This window comes from Mirounga angustirostris, unplaced genomic scaffold (genome assembly GCF_029215605.1).
Source record: "Mirounga angustirostris isolate CCGP_5_RB_7025 unplaced genomic scaffold, mMirAng1.0.hap1 SCAF_4, whole genome shotgun sequence".
NCBI lineage: Eukaryota > Metazoa > Chordata > Mammalia > Carnivora > Phocidae > Mirounga > Mirounga angustirostris.
Genome location: NW_026991712.1, coordinates 4,635,031 through 4,661,088, shown reverse-complemented (window position 1 = coordinate 4,661,088; position 26,058 = coordinate 4,635,031). Strand labels below are relative to the sequence as shown.

The 26,058-nt window shown below is 52.0% G+C and overlaps 1 protein-coding gene across 1 annotated transcript in view; it reads right to left on the bottom strand.

The window, feature by feature from the left end:
• The window catches only part of COL22A1 (collagen type XXII alpha 1 chain), a 227,617-nt gene that overhangs the window by 94,349 nt on the left and 107,210 nt on the right, over positions 1 to 26,058 (bottom strand). Inside the window, exons 22-31 of the mRNA XM_045895568.1 lie at positions 24,764 to 24,817; positions 15,767 to 15,820; positions 15,088 to 15,141; positions 12,673 to 12,726; positions 11,436 to 11,489; positions 7,826 to 7,870; positions 7,178 to 7,240; positions 6,681 to 6,734; positions 3,427 to 3,468; positions 663 to 695 (exon numbers count right to left, since the gene is read on the bottom strand). Of these exons, the coding sequence (XP_045751524.1) occupies positions 663 to 695; positions 3,427 to 3,468; positions 6,681 to 6,734; positions 7,178 to 7,240; positions 7,826 to 7,870; positions 11,436 to 11,489; positions 12,673 to 12,726; positions 15,088 to 15,141; positions 15,767 to 15,820; positions 24,764 to 24,817 (507 nt within the window). The remainder of the gene's footprint in view (positions 1 to 662; positions 696 to 3,426; positions 3,469 to 6,680; positions 6,735 to 7,177; positions 7,241 to 7,825; positions 7,871 to 11,435; positions 11,490 to 12,672; positions 12,727 to 15,087; positions 15,142 to 15,766; positions 15,821 to 24,763; positions 24,818 to 26,058) is intronic.

Below are 26,058 nucleotides of genomic sequence, written 5' to 3'. Positions count from 1 at the left end.
AGAGCAAAGGGGACCTGCAAGCACATGCCTCTGGCTTCAGTGCTGCTGACAGCAAGAGGAGAGCCCGGAAACACTTCTTTCCCCAAGCAACTTTCGCTAATGGAGGAAAAGCTTCCTAGCGGTTGCAGTGATGGTGAGCCTCCTCGTCTGTCCAGGGTCGGTCTTCACGAGAAGCCCCAAGTGCTCCCTCCACCGCCACCCCCGAAGCTGGCCAGGTCTCCGCTGTCTACTCTCAGAACAGCCCCTCTTAGACCCAGGGCCCCAGCCCCAATGCGCTTCAGTCTCCGGGTCCCCTTCACGGCCCACATCCTCAGTAATGCTCCGTGGGATTCTTCAGTTGCCCGCCACGGCACACAGCCCTGTTCTCCTTGAGACCACCAGCTTTTTGTGCAGTGGAGAGCCAACTTCCCCCAAAGAGAGGGCTGGCCCTTGCCCTCAGCCTGCAGGAGGTGACCTCCAGGCCGCTGGACCGCCTGCCTGACCCTGGAGCCAGGTCCTTGCAGGGCCTGTCCTCACCACCCCACCCTGGCTGCCAGGACAGATGTGGAAGTGCAGCCACTGGGAAGCCCCGCGTGGTGGGGCCAAGTCAGGACCTGGAGCACGCAGGCATCGTGGGCTGGGCTGGGGGCCACCTGCAGCCCCGAGGGGCCGTAGCTACTTACTGGCATCCTTGAGTGTGGTGTGAACAGCGATGTCTGAAAAGGAAACCACAGAAATGAGAAAAGTGTGACTTGACTGTCACAACCTGCCTCTAAGAGATAGGTCAAGTGGGAGAAGGGGGCCCCAGGGCTTCCTGGAGTGACTGTTAATGTGAACAGGCACCGGGACTGATTGCTCTCCAGTCCCTGAGCTGAGGTCGAGGCAGGGCAGAAAAGCACTGTGGGTAGATGGGGGACCCTGGAGTTTCACACCGCCAAAAAAAACCTGTGTGACCACCTGTCAGCTTCTATTCCCTCACTGTTAAAGTGGGGCGGAAAACTCCTCCACCCGGGGTGCTGTGAGCTGAAATGGAGAGGCCGTGCAAGTAATCAGAGCCTGGGACCCTGGGCCCTCCACCAGCGTCCACCACCACCAGCATCCACTGGCGATGATGTACATGAGGAGGAAACCAGGGGAGGTGCGCCCTGGGCACCAGGAGCCAACTTATGCAAAACTCTTTATCCCAGCACATAGAGCGCCGTGGGCTGGCCCCTGTGTGGCCCTCCAGCCCCACCCCATGTTCATGCCGCAGTTAGTGTGTCGCAGACTTCAAGGCTTCTCAGGCCACAGGGCATCTGCCCCTGCCACTCCTCCGGCCGGGAACGTGCTCTCCTCCTCCCTTTATCCAGCTGACTATGGTCCATCCTTCAGGCCTTTTTTCAACATCATGTCTTCAAAGACCTCACCTTTCCTCTCCACCACTCAAATATAAATTAGGTCCCCTTGTCATTCTCCCTGATTGAACCCTGTTCTTTCCTCTGGTGGCATTCACTATAATTTGTCACATATGTGTATCAGGGCCACCAGGTGACTAGAGTCTGCCTCCCCTACTAGGCTGAAGCTCCAGGGCTCCCAAACCCTGCCAGTGCCTGGCTCACGGCAGGTGTTCAAAAAAATAAGTGAATGGGCCAAAGGACATCATGGATTCTAGTCCAAAAACACAATGAAGTCAAAATAGAAGGATAAAAACAAGTTTTTCAAATACACCTTGCCTTCCAAGTCCCCCAATACTTGTCTCTTCTCCAGAAGAAACCACTGTTTTTCAGTTTAGTAAATTTTTCTATATATTTCCACATAATTACGAATGTATAGAAACACATGACTTTGTACAAGAATTACACAAATACCACCAGCAAGCACATAGCTATTTATCCTTATATGAATAAACCCCCATATTCTTCGCAATAACAAAGAAGTAGATCATCTATATTCCCTGCATCATGGATAAGAAAATTGGAGGCAGGTAAAGTGCTTAACGAAGCTCCCACCGCTAGTGAATGTGCAGTAGGAACCAGCCCCACGTGGGTGGGCCCTGGAGGCCATGCTGGTTTCTCTATGCATCTTTCCTGAGCATCAGTACCTTTCCAAGGCCACGTACATTGTATGTGTGTACGTGTGTGTGCATATGCACGTGTGTGTATTTTTATAAACTAGGATTTCATGACATGGATATTCTGTGGTTTACTTAATTCTATGCTTATGTCATGTGGATTGCCTATAATATTTCATTATAAACAAAACTACCATGTACATCCTTGTACATGCTTTTTCAAATACACACAGTGTAAATATTTCTCTGGGACAGATACCTGGGAATGAAATTTCTAAGCTAACACGTACATACTTTATATGTGACTACTGAGGAACTTCTCAATTCAGTGTTACTGATTTGCCCTCACACTAAATAACAGTGCTCATTTCCCTGCATGCTTCCCAACATAAGATGTTTCCAGTATTACACAAAGTTTTATACGAATGGTTCCGACTCTTAATTTGATTCTGAGATTCTTCTGACATCCTTATAGAATGGTTGAGTCTCATTTTGATAGGCATGCGTATGGGGAAGAGATTGAGCTGTGGAATAATGATTTAACGTACGTAAAAACCACAGACTAAGATTCTTTGTCACACTGTAAATGGGATTTCTGGGTGTTCAGGCTTTCAACTCCTGGCCTCCATATTTGCCCAACCAAAGCCAGCAATGAAGACATGTTCAATTTCCCTGAAATCAACTGATCAAAGCACAGAATATTAAGGCTGGGAAGAAACATTAAAATAAAAAAAAAAAAAACCCAAAATATGCTCCCCTGTATATAGCAGTCATTTTTAATTTACTGTTTATTATGTACCAGAAACTGGACTACATACCTGTTATGATCTCAGTTAATTTTCGCTAGAAATGTACAAGATAGCTGGGTATAATAGTTTTTCTTAACAGATGAAAAGATGGGGTCTTTGAAATTAAACAATGTATCTAAGACCACAGTGCTGGTGGATGGCAGAGCAGGGACTCAGAAACTCAAACCCACTTTTTTCTGGCTCTGAAGCCCATGGTCTTACTCACTACTCAACACCAAGTACAGTGACTGGGTGGAAGCATGAGTCCTGGTTATATACCCATTTTGCAGTCCTACTCTGGATGAAGTGTCCCCCTGTTTCTTGCCTCTGGACCTCAGTTTCCCCACATGTAACAGGTGGGGACATACTGTGTCTAGCCAATGTTCTGATAAATAGTAAGTATGCTTGCTGCATAAAATAAATCAATAAGCACAAGGTGGTTCTTAAAGAAGCTTATGTATTTCTGGATCACAAGACCTAGGAATAGGCCTAGCTACTGACGATCTCCATTAAAAAGATGTTTATAACTAAGTGGTATGGGAGGAAGGGAGCTACCCAATGCCTGAGGGATTCAAAGAAAAAATGAGGATAAGAAGCAGAGTAACTTACAGTTCCGGGTAATCCAGGGGGGCCTGCAGGACCAGCTTCACCCTAAATGAAAAACGGAACATAAAAGATCATTAATCTTCCTGCCAACTCTGCTTATCCTGGGACACCTTTCCCCAGACAACAGAATCACCCAGCCAGTATCTACTTTGACAGATAGAGAGATACTGAATTATAAAATATTTCAGACATAAGAAACCTTACGTTTTGAGAATTATTTATGCTAATATGGCTAGCCATAGATCCTTTATATCACTCTACACTAGTCCACTGTGAATATGGAAATAGAGTGATCCATTATCCACCTTCTTGTTGACGACACTTAGTTCTTGCTTACTAAATGATGTAGCAAACATCCCCACTCTGTGCCCTTGGGCACAAAGACGGGAGCTCCCTTACAGACTCCATGGGTCCTGTCCCAGCCCAAGTGGAGGGGATGGGCTCTTCTCAGGGGACTGAGAGGACAAATCTACATTCCTCAGAACACAAGTCTGGGAGTTAAGCCTCCTGAGCTTTCAACCTCAATCTAACATTTTATACATTATTTTACCTCATTGGGCTTGTTTACCTCTTTGTAAAATAATGATAAAGGTACACAGTATCACAGGGACACTGACAGATCATCTTCAGCAGGGGCCCAATAAGGAGGAAATTGTTATACATTTGACCTGAAGGAAGGGGGCCACTGGGCTGTCCATGTAGGAGGAACCACAGGGAGCAGACATGGTCCCCAAAGCCTGCCACTCCATGTGCGCCACAGGATGCCAGGACATGCATGTCTGTGCCCACGTGTGTTCCAAGTGACCCAGGGTTAGGTCTGTTGAAGGCCTTCCATGCATGGTTAGTAAACAAATGAATGAATAAAACTGGCTTAGAAAGGGACAAGGCCACTCTTAGTAAGCAACAATAATAAATTAATATAGTTACACTGTTTCTATCTTATTTCTATTTTTCTACAGTATTTAATTCCAGTTACTGAGTTATGTTTTTATACGTATTAACTCATTTAGTCTCCATAGAAATGGCTATAACACAGATACCCATTTCAGAGATGAGGACACTGACGCCTAACGTTCATTTACCTGCTCAAAGTCACGGCCAGCACATGGCTGAGCCTGGTTTTAAACTCAGAATCCAAGCAGCATTGCCTTCACTGAAGTTCCAGAAGTTTTTTCAGAAAGGAAAACACTTTCTCAGTGTTATTTGCATTACCTGATTTTACCTAATTATCCTCCTGACACTGACATCCTCATGTTCCAGAAACAATCTCATTTAAACCAGTTTACCCCACATTAAAAAGTCTGAATAATCAAAGTTGAGTGCTTCCCGGTGATAAAGGAAATTTTCAGCATTTCAGGTCTCTGGGCCCTGCTCCTGGGCTCCCAGGGAAGCCATCCTCCGACATTTGCCAACGTCAAAATGACTCAGCAAAACTTCAAAGCATAGACTCTATTTCTGCCCCAGCACACAGTGTACGTCTACCTCGTTAAAAAAAATAAAATAGAATAACCAAAAGGGAACATTCCAAATGTAAAGATAAGAAAAACAATACAAAACCTCCCTGGTTCCCATAAGATGAAAGTCATACAGCCTTGCACATACTGAAAACAAAAGATAAAGTATGTAACTTTCTGGAATGTCCTTCATCTTGATGATCATATATAACTCTGCCCCAAATGTTTCTTCCCTGTAGCAGTCTCTTTTTTGTGAAGATTGTGTATCTCGGCAGCTGTCCTAACTTGGGCTCAAATAAAACTCTTCTCTTTTCTCTTTAAAAAATTTTAAAGAAAGGTTTGTTCATTTGGTGTTGACACTAGGGAATGTATGGATATGTATTAAGGAGGAGAGGGCGGGCAAAGAGACTAAGTTCTCTCTCCAATCCAGAGAGCCTAAAGACTGCCTTTTGGGTAAAGCCGGCCCCTCCCTAGCGCTGTGGGGTGAGGCAGGAATCGCAGGTGGGTTGTCGGGAAGACCCCCGACGGCTGCTGACCTGTGAGCTCTGGAGTTCACTAGAGGATGGGTTCAGATCCCAGATCTTCCACGAAAACATGAATCCCCAGCAGCCCTTGCTGAGAAAGGAGAGGATTGTACCCACTTTCCAAGATGCCACAGGGCTAAAAACGTTCATAGCCAGTGGTGGGAAGGAATGAACTGGGAAATGGAGACAGGGAAGTGCAAGACACAGTCAGAAGGGGACAATGTTGCTTTAATGTCCTATTTTGGATTTTTGACCAGATTTGTCTATTATTACATATTTCTCTGGAGAAAAGAAAGGCAGGCCGGATTTTCTGGAACCTTGAATGTGATCCTGCCATGGGCCCAGCAGTTCTGCCAAAGCAATAAAAGGGGCTTTAGGGTCTTGTGGAGCCCTTTGCATCCTGGAAATGAGTTTCTCAAATGAAAATTGCAATTCCAAAAAATCCACCAGGGCAGCAGGCCTGGGCAGCTTACCACACAAAGCCCTTTCCATTTTTGGCTCTCCATTTCTAGATAGCAGGTCTGTCCAGAGTAAAGCCCTCAGCCTCCAGCCCAAGAGAGAAGCTGGAGCGAGGCCCCTCCTGGAGCCCAGAAACACTGGGAGGGGTGGGGGGGGCACCGAGAACGGGGAATTGGAGGGGAAGACCGTGCAAACATGGGGGATGAAAGCAGGGGGAGCATTGTGCGGGAGAAGGGGAGAGGCAAGCCCCTTGGGGTGCCAATGCTCAGGTGCCCATGGGCCAGGCCAGCTCAAGGCACAGCTCTGCTGGAGCCAGGACACTGAGCTGACCCACCGCTGGGGTTTGGATCTTGACTGCAGTGCACTCCATCCATGTGCCCTTGGGAAAGCAATGTGGCTTGTCTGTGCCTCATTGTTTCTTTATCTATGAAGCGGGCATGCTATTGGTAACACGACCCCTCTCAGGGTCGTCCTGAGCATCACCGAAGTCACTACATGAGCGGTGCTTCGGCCATCCTGGCACACCGTGAGTCTGCAGCACTCACTCCACTCACAGGACCTGAGTCATGCTTCCCAGCAGCCCTCGGAGGAAGGACTGGTGGAACCATTTCCAAGGCAGCAAGCCAAGGCACGGGGAGGTGGGGTAAGGGGCTGAGAGCTGCCTGGCGGGTAGAAGCCGACTGTAACCCAGGCCACAGCTTTGACTCAGACACCGAGACCCTCTCCACGGCCCTGTAGGCACCGCACATACACACGGCGTAGGAGGGAGGCTTGGCCAATCCAGGCCCCTGATGACCAGGAGGCCAACAGCAACTCCTACCTTTTCACCTGGGTCACCTTTCAGTCCTGGGAGGCCCAGTGTGCCTTTCTCTCCCTGCGGTGAAAGATGAAATTAGAATACACCAGAACTCAACACCTGCCTTTTGCACATAAGAGCAAGTGGACCTCGGGCAAAAATCCCTTTTTTTTTCTCTTGCTCTTCTCTGGCCTTATCAGTAAATGCCAAGGTGAAGCGCAGCTCCGAGGGCTTGCCGTCAGTTAGGGGTGAAGCACCTCCTCCCCATCGGGCACCTGACATGATGCGCCCACCCGTTCCCATCCACTTCATCTGAGGATCTTCCACCCTTGCCGACTGATCGCTCAGTCCCTGTCCCTTTGCTGCAGCGGACAGACCAGAGCAGCCTGAGCCCCTTCCCTTCCTCTTCCGTAAACCTGGCCAAATACTCCCAAACCCCAGCCCAGACCACCCGTTGCCCCAGGGACTGAACCCCAGAGGGGGCTGCTTTGCGAGGGCACAGGCGCAGGGCCACCACTCACCCGCTCTCCTTTCTCTCCCCTCACGCCCGGGAATCCTGGAGCTCCCGGGAGACCAGCCTCTCCCTGTGGAAACAACAGGATGCCTCTGTCCACTGGGCTCTTGGTGAGGAGGCTCTCCTGTGGGCCACGCCACGCCCCCGCCGTGTGCTCTTCCCTTCCTGCTCTCCAGCCCCCAGAGAGCTCTAGCTCAGCGGGGCTGACGCGGAAAGCAGCGATTCTAGAGATTTCTGCTCACTGGGGCATCTCCAAGCTCTTTCTCACTTCAGCCGTTCCTTCACCAGGAACCCATTCTGCCTGTCTGGGGGTTTCCTCCTCCTCCTCGTCCTTTAGGACAATTATCACTGCCTCTCCACCTTTCCTGACATGCCCCAAGTCTGAATGAGGCGCTCTCTCCTGCCCTCCCACCCACACCTGCATGCCACCACTCACTGCACCTGTCCCTGGCTCTTGGTTGATGGGTGTGACCCCAACACAGCGATGGAGGCATAAGACATGCTGATAATCATTGGGTAAGTAAATGATTACATGAGATGAACGTAGTGAGCCCCCAGAGGAGAATGGATACAGGCCTAGGGCATAATAATGAATGAATGCATTGAATGAAGAATGAATGAAGGAAGGAAGGAAGGAAGGTATGAACAAACAGACCTTCTCTCCAGGTCGGCCCGCCAGGCCCTGCTCCCCAACTTCTCCCTGGAGACAGAATAACAGACACCCTATTATTTTTCACTCACGTTTGCAGAGAGGTCGTTCCCCAGTTGCCCCCACACATTCACAGCACCTGCCGGCCACAACTCTGGCTTCTCAAGCACGTGCATAGCTCGAGGCAGCAGACTCCACACAGCAGTTGGGCTGTGGAAACCCAAGCGTGTGCATTTCTAGAGGGAGGGGCCCCACACTCTCTCATATCCTCTCTCATTTCCCCCAAAATAAACTTCTGCTAGAATCGCCCTGACAGCATTTACACAGGTGAGTCCATTCATCCTGAATCTAAAAGTGTATGATTCGGAACGAGGGGCCCAAACTGCCTCGAAGGTCCATCCCCCTCGGAGCTGTTAGGACACATTGTAGGGAGCCCAGGCCCCATGCTGGGTCCAGCGATGAAGGAGAAGTCGTTCATGAGCATGTCCACACTGGTCACTGTCCCATGGTTGCTGTCTGGACTTTTTGGAAAACACAGGCAGCCCCGTGGTTAGAGGTGGGGGAGAGCTTTATGTTTCCTCTCTCATGGTGTGTTACAATAAAGGCAGTCTTGGGTGAAATTCTGGTAAACATCCAAACTTATATCAGAAAGCAAACCCCCAAATATACACTGGTCCTAGCAGCTTGGATGCAGTTTTGTCCTCAGGCTTTCGGTTCCTGACTAGCATTTTGTGGTCATGTTGAAGTGGGAGGCACAGGACCAGAGGGGCTTGGTCCCTGGTCCTAGGACATCTGGCTGCTGTGTTAACCAGATCCCTACAAATTGCTGATGCAATTGTGTGTGGGGGGGGGGTAGTGGGGAGGGACTATAATTTCTAACTTAGGATGTGTCTTGAGAAGCACTAACTTCTTGAATGACAATTTCTAACACCCATGATGCTATTGAGCAGAACCTTAGTGTAGATTTCCACAAGGAAATTTGGTTTTCTGGTAAGTGAATGGACACATAAATGAATAAATGAGCAGGTACGAATACACATAATGATTTTTCCCCGCAGCCATACCAGACTCAGCTGGTGGTGAAGGCGAACATTACCACCACGTCTCAGAGAGGAAGGTAAGAAAGAAAGAAAAAATAACCCACAGCATTGGTTAGCATTAAGCAATTAAGCACACATTTGATGAGGCCACCAGGGGACCCAGCATTGGAGTAAGCACATATAGAAATTCTCCATGCATTCCGATCCCCCATGAATTCCCAGTATTTACAGGCACGATTAGGAAGAACTTCTCTAACCAGAATTGTGCAAATACCTGCCACTCAAACTGTCACTTTAAATCTGCTTGGATGATTACACCTTAGCCATGGGAATTGCTGCTTACGTGCTGAGAAAGGCGCTGTGCATCTGGGTTTGGTGAGAAGGCATTTTGAAGAGCCTCAGAAGTGTCCCCTGAATTCATGCCATGAACCCTAAGTCAAAAGCAGGGTGGACAGAGGGCTGGATGGTGTCTTGAATTCTTGATCTGTGCACGCTGCAAGCCAGCTGCATTCCTTGGTGGACTCAGAAACCCGCTGTCTACAACTTACCCGTAATCTTGGGAGATGCTTATCTTCAGTTGGGCATTTTGTCAAAAAAAGTAACAAGACCCCAGACCAAATCCTTTTTGAGGCTACAAAGGATGTTGTAAAACTACCATAACTGCAAAAATTCATAGTTTTGAACTTCCTAGAGCCATGTTTTACACGTATTGCACTAGAAATCGGGCAAAAACACCACATGTAAGCCAGAGTAGTAGGCTTCTCTGTTCAAATCTTCCAGCCGTTAGAGATCACCAGAAATATAAAACATGCAGATGGAAAGACCACAGAAATCCCCAAGAGCACCTCTGAGTTCAGCCCAACACTTCTTGAGATCAGTGGCCGCCTTCTGCAGACCCATGCATGGGGGCGAGCCTGCTTCCAAAGACCACCAGACACAGTGTTGGAATTCACATGCACAAACCCAGGACTTGTCATTTTACAAATTTGAGAAAATACAACTCTTAAGGTGTGGTTCACACCATAAAATCTACCAGGTCAAGTCAGCCAACCTGTGCAAATGTGTTAAGTCCTTTCCGGAAAATGACAGAATTTCAACCAAATGCTGAAAGGTTGCCTGGGTGCTTTTAAGACCATGAGATTCATCCCACACAAGCACCTCCAGGTGTGCATGGACACAGCTTGGTAAATTACTTATTATTGTATTTCAACGATTTGGGGATCATCATAGGTATTTTTTAAAATGCATATGTTGCTTCTTAAAATACGAAGGAGCACAGTCTTGTAAGTGGCAAGGGGACAACTCACTGGGCACTAAGGGGGGCATGAAGCTGAGCCTCTTGCATCTGGAATCCTGACAACAGGAGGTTTCCTAGTGGACCTGGGGAGGTTCTTTCCACATCTACATCAACCTGGATGTGCTTGACTTTACCAGGTGTGTTTTAATCTGTGCTTTTCCTGCTCCGTTTTCTGTTGGTCTTCTAAAGAACAATCACTTTATGAAACAATGAGGCAAAGCCAGGGCCCCGCATCTGCCCAGGAACACCTTCCCTGGCCAGCAAGGTGATCGGAGTCCTGCCTTCCAGAGAGGCAGGTGTTGAGTTCAGGCCACTGCTGTGCTCTTGCTCGGCTGAATTTGATATCCATCCTCCGTAGAGTAAACCTTTATTGAGCACCTGCTGAGTGCCTGACCACAGGTGGGAATGGGAGAGCAGAGGTGACAGAGACCCAGTCAAGGGTGCTTCCCTTGACTAGCTCATAACCCAGCAAAGTGCAGGGCACTGATGGGGGGGCAGCACCCCGGCAATCTCCTGTCCCCACAAACTCCCCTAGAGCCACAGCACCTGCACACATACACACCACACACACACACCCCGTATACACACCGACAAGCACCACACACACACACCCCAGCCACACACACAGCACCATGCACACATGGTCCAACCCTCTCTGCTTGGTGCTCACTGCATTCTGAGCCCGGGCCAAAGCTGAGATCTGAGCTCAGGGCCTAAAGACAAAAGAAGACCCTGTAGCCCATGATGTGGGGCTCTCAGGGACAGCCATCCAAATCCCCACAGGAGGTGCCCTGTCCAAACGCAATGGGGAGTGGCCTCTGCCTCTCCCATAGCCCCTGGCACCTGCTGGAGGCACAGGGGGCTGAACGCCACAGACCACATCAGCCAGAACTTGGGGCCAGGCATTAGGGCGTGCCAGTGGGGAGGGGAGGAGGGACACAGACAGACAGACAGGCAGACAGCGAGAAGGCCCTCTCGCTCATCGCTGCCAGGATAAGCTGAACAGTGACGAGTTCTTCCCAAGGCCACAGCTACAGGATTCCCTAGAAACCCACTCGCCCCTGCTCCCTCTGTCCTAGACATGGTGTGACCCTTCCCACCAGGTGTGGCTATCCCTGTCGGAGCCCCCACCTGCCCTCACCCCTTCCAACAGCCCCGTGTTCATGGCGCTACCAGACCCCCGCTGACAGTCAGTGCTCACACCATCCGCTGTGGTTCACACAACCCCAAACACACCGTGCAGCAGAACCCACTGATGGGGAGGAGATGGGATCCATACCCTAGGGCCAGGTTTTCCAGGCAGACCGCCTTCTCCTCTCTCTCCTGGCTGGCCCTGTAAGGAACACACAGAGAGGTTGGCAGGAGAGTGCTGGGCTTGGGGAGTCCCACTCAGCACTCATCACAGGCTGGTCAAGGCAGACAATCACTCCTTTGGTGGTGTTGAGCTCCTTCATTCTGCATGACCACGGTGACCAAAAACAGCGGCTGGTACTACCTCTTAGATTCCATGTTCCATGCCTCTGCTTTTGTTTAATTTTACAAAAATGTCACTGAGTAGAAAAGGTGCTTTCCTCTCACTGAGAGACTTGGGGTACAGGAGATGTCATGTGAATGATTTTGAGAATACGAAATACTGGGTTTGCCCTTTCCTTTGTTGTGAAAGACAAGGGAGAAAAGATGGAGACTATTCACATAAATACCCATAAAATGAAGTTAAATCCATACTTATTCAATATTTGGTCTTGAAAAAGTTGAGTTTCTAAGTTACTGACTGAAGAGGATGATGGATGTCCTCATAATATCGAAAAGCTGCCTTTCACGGACTGTTGCCCCACACACTGAGCATATGTGTTTGGTAGGAAAGAATCAAATTCACTGGTGGAAATATTTATTGTGTGGTCTTGTAGTTGTTCGTTTGCCATGTGTGAACTGGGAATTTGCTTCCCAATTTTATGATACTTAACCCCAGACTCTTTTCTTTTCTTTCTTTTTTTTTAAAGATTCTATTTATTTATTTGACATAGACACAGCGAGAGAGGCAACACAAGCAGGGGGAGTGGGAGAGGGAGAAGCAGGCTTCCCGCTGAGCAGGCAGCCCGATGCGGGCCTCGACCCGGGGATCATGACCTGAGCCGAAGGCAGACGCTTAACGACTGAGCCACCCAGGTGCCCCACCCCAGACTCTTTTCTTAATGATCCTACTATAAGGAGCCCCACCAGAATATTTTTAAAATTAAAGTCTCTTATGTTAAGCGTATCTGAAAATTGTTCCTCCCTGCAAATATGTAACATATTTCTTACAGCTTCGTTTTAAAGCCTGAGGCTTCCAAATCCTTCCCCAGTTACCTTAGCAGAAATAAAGGACTTGCCCACGTCTGACCTGGTGAATCCCAACATTCCCAAGTCCCGAGCCCAGGGCAAGACAATCAGTGGATTTTAGCATTCACCAACGATCCAACATCTCTCTCCTCCTGCTCTTTGGGTCCTAAACTCCTGCCACCCCCATGAACACCAACCTTGGGTCCCGGCAGCCCTGGTGCTCCATGCTGCCCATCCTTTCCAGGTGGGCCCTGGGCAAGAGGGAGAAAACAGAACAAAATCAGAGGCCTGTTTAGGGCGCATTGCACTGAGTGGCTTCTAGCCAGGAGCTGCTTTGTCGCCAGCAGCTGGGGCATCCCAGGGCACTCGCTCGCCAGCGTGCTGTGGTCTCTGTGGGACCGGGCTGTCCCCCACACTGCCTTATGAGGGGGATGGCCCTTACCCTCTGGCCGGTGTCCGGTATCCGGTGACTCTGGACCTGTGTGGTCAGCGAGAGGAGGCAGGACCCAGATGGCCAGCTGATTGGCTCACGGTCCTTTTCTACCCCTGCTTCCTGCTTCCTCCAGGAAGAACAATGCCCACCTTGTGCCCACTCTCTCTGCAAAATCTCTGCCAACATTTCCTCCCTTTCCAGTCCTGGTTTGGAATTCGTCAAGTCCTCCTTTATTTCTAAGGACGACACTGAGGGGCTCCATGTCCTAGTTCCCTACAAGCAGTCTCCTCCTCCCCCAGCCCCTTTTGACCAGGTCACGACAGGTGGTGTCCTGGGCAAGGGCAAAAAGGCTCAAAAGTCCCCACAGCCTCCTGGCTCCACCTTCCATTACTCCAGACCTGTTTGCTCTGCTGCTTTTTCTCTGATCTTAAGTGACCTATCAGGTGCACACACACACCCCCATGATAGCTATGAGGAAAATCCTTTCCCCACAAAATATTGTCCATGTTATTACTTTGGCAGCGGAAGTGCTATTCCAAAGTCATTATTATTTTAGTAAACCTGGTAATTCTTCTGGCAAGAGGTCCCCGGACACCCAACTAAAGACTTCTGTGTCCTTGCGTCTCTAGCCTGGGCTGGTGGCCAATTGGGAGGACAGCCCCATGTTCCCAGGGCAGGGGCCCCAGAGTCAAGACCCCTGGAAGGGCAGGAGGAGGTCCTCCTCTGGGGGCTGAGGGCACTCGGGTCCATGGGAGTCTGACCTCGTCGAAGAGCAAACACTAAAGCCAGAAGCATTGCCTCAAACTGTCAGTGGCCATGACCTCACGCTTTACAACACAAATGTCTTCTTGGCAACGGCGTTTTCCTCTCCCAACGACTCTCCCGCCTCTCCTGAATGTTCAACCCACACGCATACTTGTTGAGGATCCCCTTAGATCAGATGTGATTGTGAATGTGTTTGAGCTTTCCTATGACACTGTCACCTGAGTACACGGTTCGCTGGGGACGCCGCAGGTGACCGTGTGCTCGTGAGTGTTCGCTGGGGACGTTGCAGGTGACCGTGTGCTCGTGAGTGTTTGCTGGGGACGCCGCGGGTGACCATGTGCTCGTGTTTGCTGGGGACGTTGCAGGTGACCGTGTGCTCGTGTTTGCTGGGGATGCTGAGGGTGACCATGTGCTCGAGTGTCCGTTGGGGACGCTGCAGTTGAGCAGGTGTTTCAGGTTTGGATCAGGTCCCCTTAGAGTGGGCATCACACCCCTGCATGGACGTCCATATCCATCGGTATTCTGCAGAGCTCAGAATGCCGCCATTCTAGCCATCAGCCCCTGTCACCTGCGGGCCTTGATGTACAGCCACCAGTGGATCTGCCAAAGGTCCAATGACAAGGGGGCACCGCTGCTGGACCTACACAGTCTGAGTTACCGCTTTTACCTTTTCTCCGCTGTCTGCATCCCCCTCCAGGGCTGGGGATTCCACTGGCTTCCCCACCCCCTGGCCCTCGGGAGAGACAGCCAGCTGTAGGGCAGTATCTTCCAGTGAAGGGAGGCCTCATGTCATCCACAGGTCCACGAGGATGACGGTGGTCCTGTGGTGTCACCGGCCACCCCCACCACTGGGCCCTGCAGAGCGTAGGGCCCCAACTAGGAGACACACCCTGCTTCAATGGCACACCCATTATGCACGTGGAGACAGGAAGGTTGCTGAGCCCCAGCCTCAGGACTTAAAAGACAGGAGAAGGCCCCCAGATCCCCAGGATCTTCTGAGTTTGGGAGTGAGGAAGCGCAATGAGGACAAGAACAGGGAGAGTCCTGCCATATCTGTTACTTCTGCTGCCCCCTGCACGTGTCCCGGAGGCACAAGAAGCCACACTTTAAACAGCAAGGGCTTCTGAATTTGCATCTGGGTAAGGAGACCAGAGGTGGTGGCCTGGGGAGAGGGTGCCCCCATCTGCACCCTGGCTGGGGCCCCGTGGGGAGCAATCCCAGGGGACTGACCTCGTGGAAGGCACCACAGGAGGAAAGGGTCAGGCGCCAGGGCCTCAGTCCCCCTGCCAGGGGAAGAAAGGGCACAGCGAGTGGCCAGCAGCCCTGCTGGCTGGCTGGAAGGGCCCGGCCATCCGCATCACAGACCAATGGAGGACAGGGAAGCATGGGGGTGGGGACACTCCGGGACACTCACCGTTGGCCCGGGGTGCCCAGGTTTTCCTGGGAAGCCGATCTCTCCAGGTAAACCCTGAGAAGGGAACCACATGGAAACGGTCAGTCTGGCCTCTGTGGAGCATCAGGGCCTTTTTCCCAATGCCTTGCCTGGCACTAAGGCCTCTGGCTCTGATGAGGACACGCAGCGGCGGATACACCTCAGGGCCTCTGAATGCCCTTACTGAAGGCCACTGTGGAGCACAGAGTCGTCACTCCATGTCTGGTCTGCATTCAGGGCCACCACCACATCGGCTCCAACCTGGTAGGATGGGCAGAATGGCCTCCCTGGGTGCTGGGTGCTGGGTCTGCCCCACCCTGCCCCTCTGCCCATAGGGGACCTTTCCCAGATGTCTAGTCTCAGCACCAAACCACAAACTAGTAATGGGCATCCCCAGACAAATATGCCTCCCCCTACATGTCTGTCTTAGAAGCAGCCAACCAACCTGCTACATGAGCTCAAGAGGTATTTCTAGTCTCCTCTCAGGGCCTGAAAGCCCAGAGGCTAGAGGGTGGCTGTAAGAGTCCTCCTTGTCTATGCCTTTGCTCTCCTCTTGGACGAAGGACAAACAGATGGCCACACACAGAGATGTTCTTATTCCCACGGGCCATGAAACCCTCCCCTAAGCGCCCCTGCAGAAGAAAATCAAAGCCACGCTTACCGGGGGGCCTCCGGGTCCAGGCGGGCCTGGGACGCCAGGTGGTCCTGGAGGGCCCTATAAAGAAAGAGCAGGGCGTGGGTTACAATCGTGCATGGAGCAGCCTCCTGGCGACAATACCTTGAGAGGGGGGAGGAGGGAGGGGGACATGGTGACCCCGTGAGGCCTCATCGTCGCAATGCTTTATTTTCAAACAGAAAAAGAACAAAAGCAAAGAGAAAAAACATCTGAAGTAAAATCTGCAAAACGTTGACACCTGTCATACTTGGGTGATGGGTACATAGCTGTTATGTTGTCTATTCTTTCCATTTAAAATACTGGAGTATTTAAAATAAATCCGTATGTGCCTGCATGTTTACACACATGTACACACACACACATGCACACGCACAGTGGAATAAGCCAGTAACAAAGATCTTGCAGCATGGTGGTTTCCCAGCACTAGTCAGCATGGAATCACGGGGCGTGAATGACATGGGCCTCCTGCCCCAGACCCCTGATTCAGTAGGGCCTGGGGTGGGGCCACGAGCTGGTTCTCGTGAAAGCCCTCTGGACGATTCTATGGAGACCAGTCTTGACACCCACTCTGCAGCTTCATTCATTCATTCCCTACACTGATACTCAGGGCACCTTCCGTGGCCAGGAACAGATGCAGGTCCGGCCCCACAAGCAGAACAGAACTGCAAGCCAGAGCTCCCGCCGGCATGCGCCCCGGTGGGACTGAGGGTGAGGGGTGCGGGTGGGGAGGACAGAAGCACCGGGCCAGGTCATCCTGTCAGAAACAGGAAGTTATGGGCCTCTGGCCGTCGCGCAGGTCCAGGATCATGGAGAGGGAGAGGAGCTGAGAATCCTAAGTAGTCACAGGTTCTGGAGAGCCCCCCGCCCAGGACCCACTCACTTCACAAGGTCCAGCTACTACTCCATGGATTCAGAATCCTCAGTGGCACCACAGTCCAGATGATGACCTTCTTGCCAACGGCACTGTGCACCCTTCCGGGCCCTTCCCCCACCTCCCCCTCTGCACCCTCACGCCGGTCACTGCCAAGCGGGGCCGGGCACACGTTCTCAGAGACGAGCTCGGGCTTTGTTGCTCGGGTCTCTCTCCAGGTATGCGCTCCCTCCTTGCCCCCCTTCTCCATGCCTCCACCTCTGACGCTCTCCAGTTCCACTGGTCTCCATTAATCACTCCCTCCTCCATGCTCAAGGCTGGTATCACCGTGTTCATCTGACTCACATGCCCTCTGAGCCGGAGGCCCCTCTTGTTCCTTCTGCATCTGTCACAGACACAAACCCAGCCCTTGGTATATAGCAGGTGCTCAATAAATGTCTGAAGACTTCAACCGAATTTAAGGGGCACTAAGGAGAGAGCTGTGCGTCCAGGGAGAATGATGCCATGTTGCCACTAGAGGGCGATAAATACTAACAAGTGGCTCCCTTGGCCATTGCCTTGTCTCCCGCTGGGGGCGCACGTGAGTCAGCAATGGGCGCAGACATGGAATATTTGGGTAGCATAAGCACCTTGGGGTCCCTGTAGCTGCTCAGTCCCGGTGCATCTTTAGAGGTAGCATCTACTTTCGTTGGGAGATGTGTGCTTGAAGCAGACACAACTGAGGGGCCCTCCAGAGCGGGACGGTGGCCTGGGCAGGGTCCTCCCTGCCGCACGTGGGTCCAGGAAGAGCACGGAGAAGGCTCGTGCCCTCACCCCCTACCGCCATACAGACCCACCACCTGGCTCACCGGCTCAGCTCTGCTCGCCTCTTGGCCAAGCAACGGCCCTGCTGGTGACACTCCCAGGACCACCTCCAGAAGGCACGTTCCAGGTGACCTGCTCGAACTTCAAGATGACCCTTGGGGTCTCATACTCCCTCCACACGACATGGCTCCTCTGAGTCCCTCCTCTGCTTGCAATCTGAACACATCAGCCTTCCTCTCTCCTTACACTCCAGGGCCCGTGATGGCCCCTGGAGTGCTTCATGCACTATCAAACAGATTGCTCTGGGAAGCTGGCCTCCTGGCTAGCTCGCTCCTCTGACTCTGTTTCCCCTTCCTCCTTTGCTTCTTGCAACCCCCCTGCAAGATGCTGTGACCTCACAGCATCCTAGAGTAAGTGGATCGCTAGTGAGCATCTACTGGAAACTAAACCTCCTTATCTGATGATAATGAAAACTGAGACCCATAGAGGGTAAGCACTCCACCTGAGGCCACACAGCCATCATCTCCAAAGGATCCCGATAGGCCAGCTGCTGCAGAATCACCCAGAAAACTTGTTAAAAGTACAGTACCCGGGCCCCTTGTTTGGACTCTGAGACAGGTCTGGCACAAGCCCAAGGGGTCAGGGACTTTGGAAACATTCCCCCAGGGATTGTGAAGCCCTGTCAGGTCTGGGAATCACTCACCTAAAATAACTCCAGGTTATTTATATTCTAACTGCGAGAATACTAGAAGCATAATGAGAGAAGCAGGGACCCATGCAAGGAGGAAGCAGAAAACACAGATGTAGGAGAAGGACCAGGGCAGGGGCAGGGGGTGGCCACCCCCCACTCAGTGCCTCATCTGCCTTGCACTTTATACCCTCTGTCTCATTTCTGTCTGCCACCAATCCTGTGAGGTGGGTCTATTCCATCCCATTTTACACAGGAAGAACTGGAACTTGGGAGGGAAACTGACATGCAACAAACTGGCATTCAGACACAAGGACCCTGGTCGCTTCATCCGCTATCCCCTGTACTCACCCCTCCAGAGCGTCTACATAGCTTGGGAACGCGGGTCTGAGCCCTCTGCCCCAGCGCCCCCTCGGACAGTGTGCTCTCCTAAAAGACTGTGTGCGTATTAAGTGGGACCAGAACTTTCAATACGGGCTCAACCATGTCTGATCCACCTCCTTTGTGAGGACCCACAGCACCTGGTTCATTGCTATGCACACAGTAGGGGCTTAATAATGACCTGCTTGTCTGATGCCATAAACTCAGGAAAAAGAGCAAAATCCCACACGGTAATTAAACTCAGTAACTGTAGTGGCCGTTTGCAGAGAGAAGCTGAAGCTTGAGGCAGTGCAGACAGCTGACAGAGGGTCTGGGGAACGGTTTCCAGCTGGGGGTCACATAGAGGGCACAGGCTGTTCGCCCCCAGACTCCTCTCATGGACAAGGAGCACCTTGTAAGTCCAGGGGAGAAACACGTAGTGAGGGAGGAAACAGCAACCAGGACCCAAAGTCAGCCCGCCCACCGCTGGTGCCCTGGGGACCCTGCTCAGAGGGCCTCACCATGCCTTCTGATGGCCATGCGGGGACACAGGGCAGGGGCAGAGGCTCTTCTCAGCACAGCCACCTGGCCTTGGGAGGTTCTGACGTCCACATCCTGGAAGGCTGTGACCAGCCTCCTCCAGGGGACCAGACACCTCTCGCAGAGTGGACCTCCACTCTGGGGGAGACTCAGAAGGTCTCTGATACGGTCTCTGGTGAGCCACGGGGGAGGGTCAGTGGGGCAGGAGTGGGGCCTGGGGAGGACCTGGCCACGTGGGCCCATCAGCCTGGAGGCCAGGGATGGCCGTTCATACCCGAAACTCCCCTGACAGAAGACAGAAGCGCCTACTGTATGCCTGGCCTTCTATGAGGCCTTTACGCCTATGGCCCCACGACCCTGTATCGGTCCCCGTTTATTGCCAGTCCCTGCACTTGGGGTCCAGGACATGGAACCCCCATCTGCTAGTTCCCAGCCAGATGTCCAGTCCCTTGCTTTATGAAGGTCCAGTTCCCCAGTCTCTAAGGTGGAGTCCTGAAGCCTCCATTCCTCGAGAATGAACATGGTAAGGCAGACAGGACAACATGCCCACTGCCACCCCCTAGCGGGGGGGTGTTATTACTATTTTGGCCTCCTGCATGGCGCCAGCCCCGGCAGGAAGTCTGAGTCAGTGTGAAGGGGCGAGTCAGAGGAGGGCAGGGAGAACAGGGGTGAGGGGTGGTGATGGTTCCTACTGGGCTTTTGAAGTGCAGACAGCGGGCGCCTGGGTGGCTCAGTTGGTTAAGCGACTGCCTTCGGCTCAGGTCATGATCCTGGAGTCCTGGGATCGAGTCCCGCATCGGGCTCCTTGCTCAGCGAGGAGTCTGCTTCTCCCTCTGACCCTCCCCACCTCATGCTTTCTCTCTCTCTCAAATAAATAAATAAAATCTTTAAAAAAAATAAAAAATAAAAATAAAATGAAGTGCAGACAGCAAGAACTGGTCTGCCCTGCGATATGTTTTGAAGGCCAAGTTGACAAGATTTAACAGCAGTTAGGGTATGTGACAGGAAGAGAAGCATCAAAGACCCCCCACCCCCACCCCACCGACTATGTTGGCCCAGAACAAGCAGGAAGCCGGTGGCGCCATCGGCCAAGATGGGGAACCTGGCAGGGCCACAGCTGGAGGATGAGGGGGGCATCCATGGCTTTTCTGCAGGACGTGAAGTGTGGGATGCTCGTGCGGTTCTTTTAGGACGTGGGAAGACTGGGAAGATTGAGACGCAGACCCAGACCCAGCGGCCGGACTGTCAGAGAAACAAAGGTCTGTCCTGTCAGAAACCTAGAGAAGGAAGAGACATGGGGCGCCTGGGTGGCTCAGTTGGTTAAGCGACTGCCTTCGGCTCAGGTCATGATCCTGGAGTCCCGCATTGGGCTCCCTGCTCAGCAGGGAGTCTGCTTCTGCTTCTGCCCCTCTCTCCTCTCGTGTTCTCTCTCTCATTCTCAGATAAATAAATAAAATCTTAAAAAAAAAAAAGAAGAAGGAAGAGACACGATCATTTGGGAGATGGGGCAGGACGAGCCCGGAGAATGGACTCTGTCTGCGATCAGCATTCAGGCGCCGCCGGCCTGGGAAGGAGCTGTGCGGGGGCGTGCGGAGAAGAATGCAAACGTGAATGAACCTGGGGGAGACGCAGAGTCACAGAGGACGCTGACCTCGAGGGGAATCACGGAGGGCCACCGTGAAGCCCACTCCCCACTTCGCCTTCTTCAGGAAACCCAGGCAGGAGTTCGGGCGTCCTTGACCCTCACGGCGTTTCTGACCAAGGGCACAGCTTCTTGTCTGCTCTTCTAGTATTTGAATTACAGATCATAAATTAGGTTACTTTAAACTAAAGCTATTTGACTATGAATACTTTTATTGGTGGTAGTAATGATGGTATAAAGAGATTAAAAAATAGGGCTTTGGTTTTGGGGGGCCTGGGCCCAACGCTCGGTCGCCTCACACAACCTCCACGGACTTGGGCAACGTACTTCCGCTCATGCCTCGGTCTCCACAGCTGGAAGAGAAAGGCTGGAGCCCTTTGCTCTCAGCGCAGTGTGGATTCACAGGGGCGTGTACGTGAGCCCAGCACACCAGAGGTTACACGGTGTTGCTCCACTCTCTTCTCCTTTTCCCATTAATAAAAATATACAAATAACCAGTTAATCTAATCATTACCGAGACTGACAAGTTAGCTAACAGATTCGAATGTTAACAACACAATAATGATGGTTCTAATTGTTATCAACAAAAACAACGAAGTTGTAACTCCTGATAAAAATGAACTGCTCGGTCTAATTAGTATTAATGAAATAGCATTTGATCCTTCTAATTCGATGGGGTGATGCAGCTCTTTGACATGCTCCATAATGACAATGATGGTGCAAAAACAACCAATTAACCTAATTATCATTAATAAAGGAATGGCAAATACTTATCCCCAATAACCACCTAGTTCCAACTGGCATAGATTCATGAAGCTGGATGGGACTTGAAAATTACTTGCACCAATTAGCATGGCACTCACTCAGCTTATATGGCTTACAAATGTTTGCTTTTGGGGGGGTTTCATAATCTGTGCATTCTCCCCCTCCGGATGTGGCTCCTGGGGGCAAAGCTGTAATGACTACCTACCTCAGCAGATTTCTGTGCAGAGGGCTGGAGCCACAAGCCCACCCTGCCATCCATCTCTGGGGCCAGCCCCTCCCCTGGCTACCAATCCAAGAGACATCTGTCCATCCTGATGGTCACACCAAACAGTTCTGCCTTTGCAAACACTTGAGCAGATGAGACACAGATTTCCATTTTTCCTAAAAGGCTCTCAGGATACAAGAGCCACTGCCTAGAACATCATGGATGTGTCTATTTATTCTAAAACATGCCAGCAGGTGAAATTTTTTTCATCTGGGAAAAGAGGTACCCAAAGCATCTTCCAGGATGCTGGCCCCCCTGGGGCCTAGTGCACTCTGCGCTGAATTAAAACCTTAATTCCTTAGGTTTTATATGGGATCCACATTCTTTTCTCACAGGTGGTTCTAAACAACAGTCGCAATTATGTATGAGCACTAAAGAGCGTCTGACAATGGCAGAAACAAAACACACTTTATCTCCCTTCCTTCTCATCAGAGCAGAAAACCCTACAGCAGAAGCAACCCGGATTTTCCAGCTTGGCGTAAGTAGGAGCGCCCTCTAGTCCCGGGAGAGGCTGACTAGCTCACCTCTCACCCAGAATCCAGCTCCCTGGACTGCCTTCTAGACCTACAAGTCTCTCTGCCCCGCTAACTTATGGCTCCTCCAGGCACGCACGGTGACAGCCAGATTTCACACCCCACTCCGATTCACAGAGCTGAATCGGGCACACAGTGGGTCCTTAATAAATCCTCGTTGAATGGATGACCCAGTGAATCTCTGAACAAGAGGAACTGCGGCAACGGCCAGGAAAGGTGAGCATGCAGCTTGTTGAGAGGAGGGAACCAGAGGAGACAGCCAGAAGTCTGCCCCAGCAGCCTCTTAGATTGGGCGTGGTTGGGTGGAACACAGCTTAGGGTCCACCGGGTAGTGATCCGATCAAGATGCTGGCAGTCCACACTATAATCTCTACGTTGTCTGGCTCTGAACCGCTGAGATCCCCAGATATATCAGAGTGCCCTATTTCTGGCAAAAGTCCTGCTGTGCAGAGCCTGATCATATTTATATGTATGGCATCCAGCTCAATGCCCGGCATTCAATAAACATTCAATGAAGGAAAGTGATTTCAAAGTTAAAGTGAAAGAAAGAACTATATTTTCCAAGGTAGCAGGAAAAAAAAAAGTTGTAGGTAGGGGAAAAAATTGTAGCTTAAAGTAATTTGATGGAGCTGCATGTGTGCCGAATTTTTGAAATACACAAGCTTTGCTCGCTGGAAAGCAAGGTAATAAAACAAATGCAAAAGCACTCTATTTTTCACTATTAACATCAAAATGCCACAGTGAATGTGGAATCTTTAGAAGCCCATGAATTATGATTGATTTTATATTCCCTTATTGCATGCCGTCTCCAGACTGAACAGGAGGTGCCAAAGTGAGGTCTGAGATCGAATGCAAGGCACCCATCACTCCCCAGGACCCTTCCCATGTCAGTGAGCAGTAAAAGCGGGTTTCGGAAGTGCAGGGAGCCCCATCTCTGGGGTGGGTGCCTCCCTGCCGATGCCTGACACATGCAGAGGGAGGTGTCCAGGAACAGGTGGGTGCTGAAGCCCTTCATAAGATCCTGCTCTGATGAAGTCACAGCTGCAGCTCAGGGAAGAGCCAGAGGGACCAGCCCGTTAATGTCCCTGATGGCTCCCACTGCCACCAGAAGAACAGGACAGCATCCCCACCTGGTGCTCCCCAGGCCTCGGGGATCTCATCACCCGGGCCACATCACTGCTCTTCTCTCCAACTAGAGTCTTGCCCTCCTTTTGATTTTTATTGGTATTTTTCGCAAGTGGCGTAACTCAAGTTCAGAAGGTTAAATAACTTGCCCCAACTTTGCCCTGGCCGCAAAGTGGTGAGGCTGGGATTGGAACCTGGCCTCTGACTCCCTCCCCTCACGGTACTCTTCTCATGAATTTATTGATCCAGGGAGGGCTGGGGCAGGAGGACAGGGAGGAAGCTTTGAGAGAGAGAGAGAGAGAGAGAGAGAGCGAAGTGCAATCTGAGCACCTGCACCCACCAGGCCCCGGCTCCTGGTGCTCTCCCACTTTGTCCACACTAAGGTGGGGCTCATCGTGATGCAGGGGGACTGAGAGGGTTCGGGGCCAAGGTCACCTGGGGAGTGAGGGAGGCATCTGCTTAGCAGCCAGTGGCCCTGAGCAAGTCTCTCTGGACCTGGGAGTCTTGCCCCGCAAACTGGGAAACGATGGTGACCCTGAGTCGGTCCATCTAGCGGGTGGCTGTGGGGTCCCCAGGGGACCACGGTGACTGCACATGTGTGACAGTGTGAGCTGGACAGAGCTTGGGGCCAGAGGAAGTCCCGGCAGAGCGGAATCTGAAAGATGGAGGTGGTGAGGGGAGCAAGGAGGAGGAGGAGGAGGGCATCTGGGGAGCGAGACAGCACAGAGCAGAGTGTGAAGGGGGCTCTGACCCCAGCATTTTACAGGTGGGTAAACTGAGGCCCAGAGAGGGGGAGGGAGTTGGCCAATGTCACAGTGTGGAGAAAGTCAGACGCTAGAACTCGGGGGTGTTGTCTCCTAGAGTAGGGAGCCCCTCTGATTGATCTGGTCCCTTGGCCGAGCCCCTTCCAATCCTGAATGCACGGTCCAGCTACCACGTGCTTAGTGCAATGAGCTCCAGCCACACAGGGGCCTGTCCACACCTGCACACAAGCTGTGTCCCAAAGCAGCTATCCCTGTAGAGCTGAGCCCCTGCCCGGAAGGCCCCTCCTCCCGCCTCTGCCCTGCCAGCTGCACGCTGTCCATCATCAGACGCCTCGTCCGGGGCGCCGCTCCCTTTCTCAGCATGCTGGTCACCATGGTGTCACCACCACCTGCCCTCCGACAGACCAAAATTCCTCCAGGGGAGCACAGGGTGGCCATTCTCCTAGCACAGGAGTGGCAGGCTGAGGGAGCCAGGGCAGACGGGAGGACAAAGGACCCTCTGAACATTCTTTCTGACGAGCTAACCATACAAGACCGGTTACCAACCTGAGAACTGCGACCCGATTGCTTCTTCCACCGGAGGAAGCAGAGTCGCTAGGGAAGGGCGTGCAGAGCTGGTAGTTACCTGTGGCCCCAGCAATCCAGGGGTTCCCGGCGGGCCCACTTCACCTTTCCTCCCCTGCGTACAAAAGAAGAAGCCAAAATCAACAGCAGGCAAGTAGCACCCAGAATCCGTGTAGTAACATGTCAGTGGAAATGTCCATCTTGATTTCTCAAGCTCGCAGGTGAACAGGGGGCCCCCCACCGGCTGGGACGCCCTCCAAGGGAGCAGCATGGGATTGGGGCTGAAGACTCAGGCTTTGGGGTCAGGCAGGTTCAGCTTTGGATCCCAGCTGCATGACTTAGATGGATTTGCTGACACGTGGCCCAAAGTTTAAAAGGTACAGAAGGGGATACTTGAGAAGTGTCTCCTTATCCCACCACCAGCCACTCAGCTCCTTTCTCTGAAAGCAACTAACCCTACCTGACGTTGGCTTGTCTTTCCAGAGGTGTGCTGTGTATAGGCAAGCATCTCACACGCACACACACGCATGCACACGCACGCACACATTCCCTCGGTCCTCCCTCTCTTTTTCTTTACAAACCATAGCACATCCTTCAATCTTCAGATAGCTTTGCTTGTTTCCACTCCCAGCTGACTCGGGGGCATCCCGTGTGAGCGCGCGGACAGTCAGCCTGTTCTCACCGCTACACAAGGTTCACCGTGAGGGTGAAGTGGCTTGCACGGACGGGCGGGGCGTGGCGGCCACTGTCAGACTCGATCTGCTGCCATGACCCCGGCGGGTCATCGTGTGGGGCTCACCAACCTCATTAAACCTCAGAGTCCGTCTCTCCGGACGGTAAGGGTGTGCTGGTCGGTTTGAGGTGTCCAGCACAGAGCACGTGTCATATGAGGCAGTACCAGGATGACAGAATGACGGCCTTTTAGTTTCGCTCCTTACAGTTTCCCTCAGGAGGTCAGATCACCCATATAAGGCCTCCCCGTTGCCTCGGTCTGTGCCCAGCCGGGCCCAGGGGGTGAGCCGCTGATCCCCTCCCCATCCTCCTGTCCACGCTCCACGAGCACTTAGAGCATGCAGAGCCCAGGATACGGCATCTGGGACCCCTCCATCCCCCACCTCCCAGAAGTGGCCCCATCCACAGGGCAGTGGGGTGACGCCGAGCTGCCGAGCAATCCACCTCTGCGTCAGACAACGGCCACAAAACAAGGCGCCTCTTCCACAGGACGCCATGGCAGGGTCTCATCGACGCAGCTCAATTCCAGGCTCGGGGATTTACGGCGGCACAAGGCGGAAGTCTGGGTGAGCTGGAAGAGGGAATGTTCTCTAAGGAGCTTCAGATACACTGCCAATGTACATA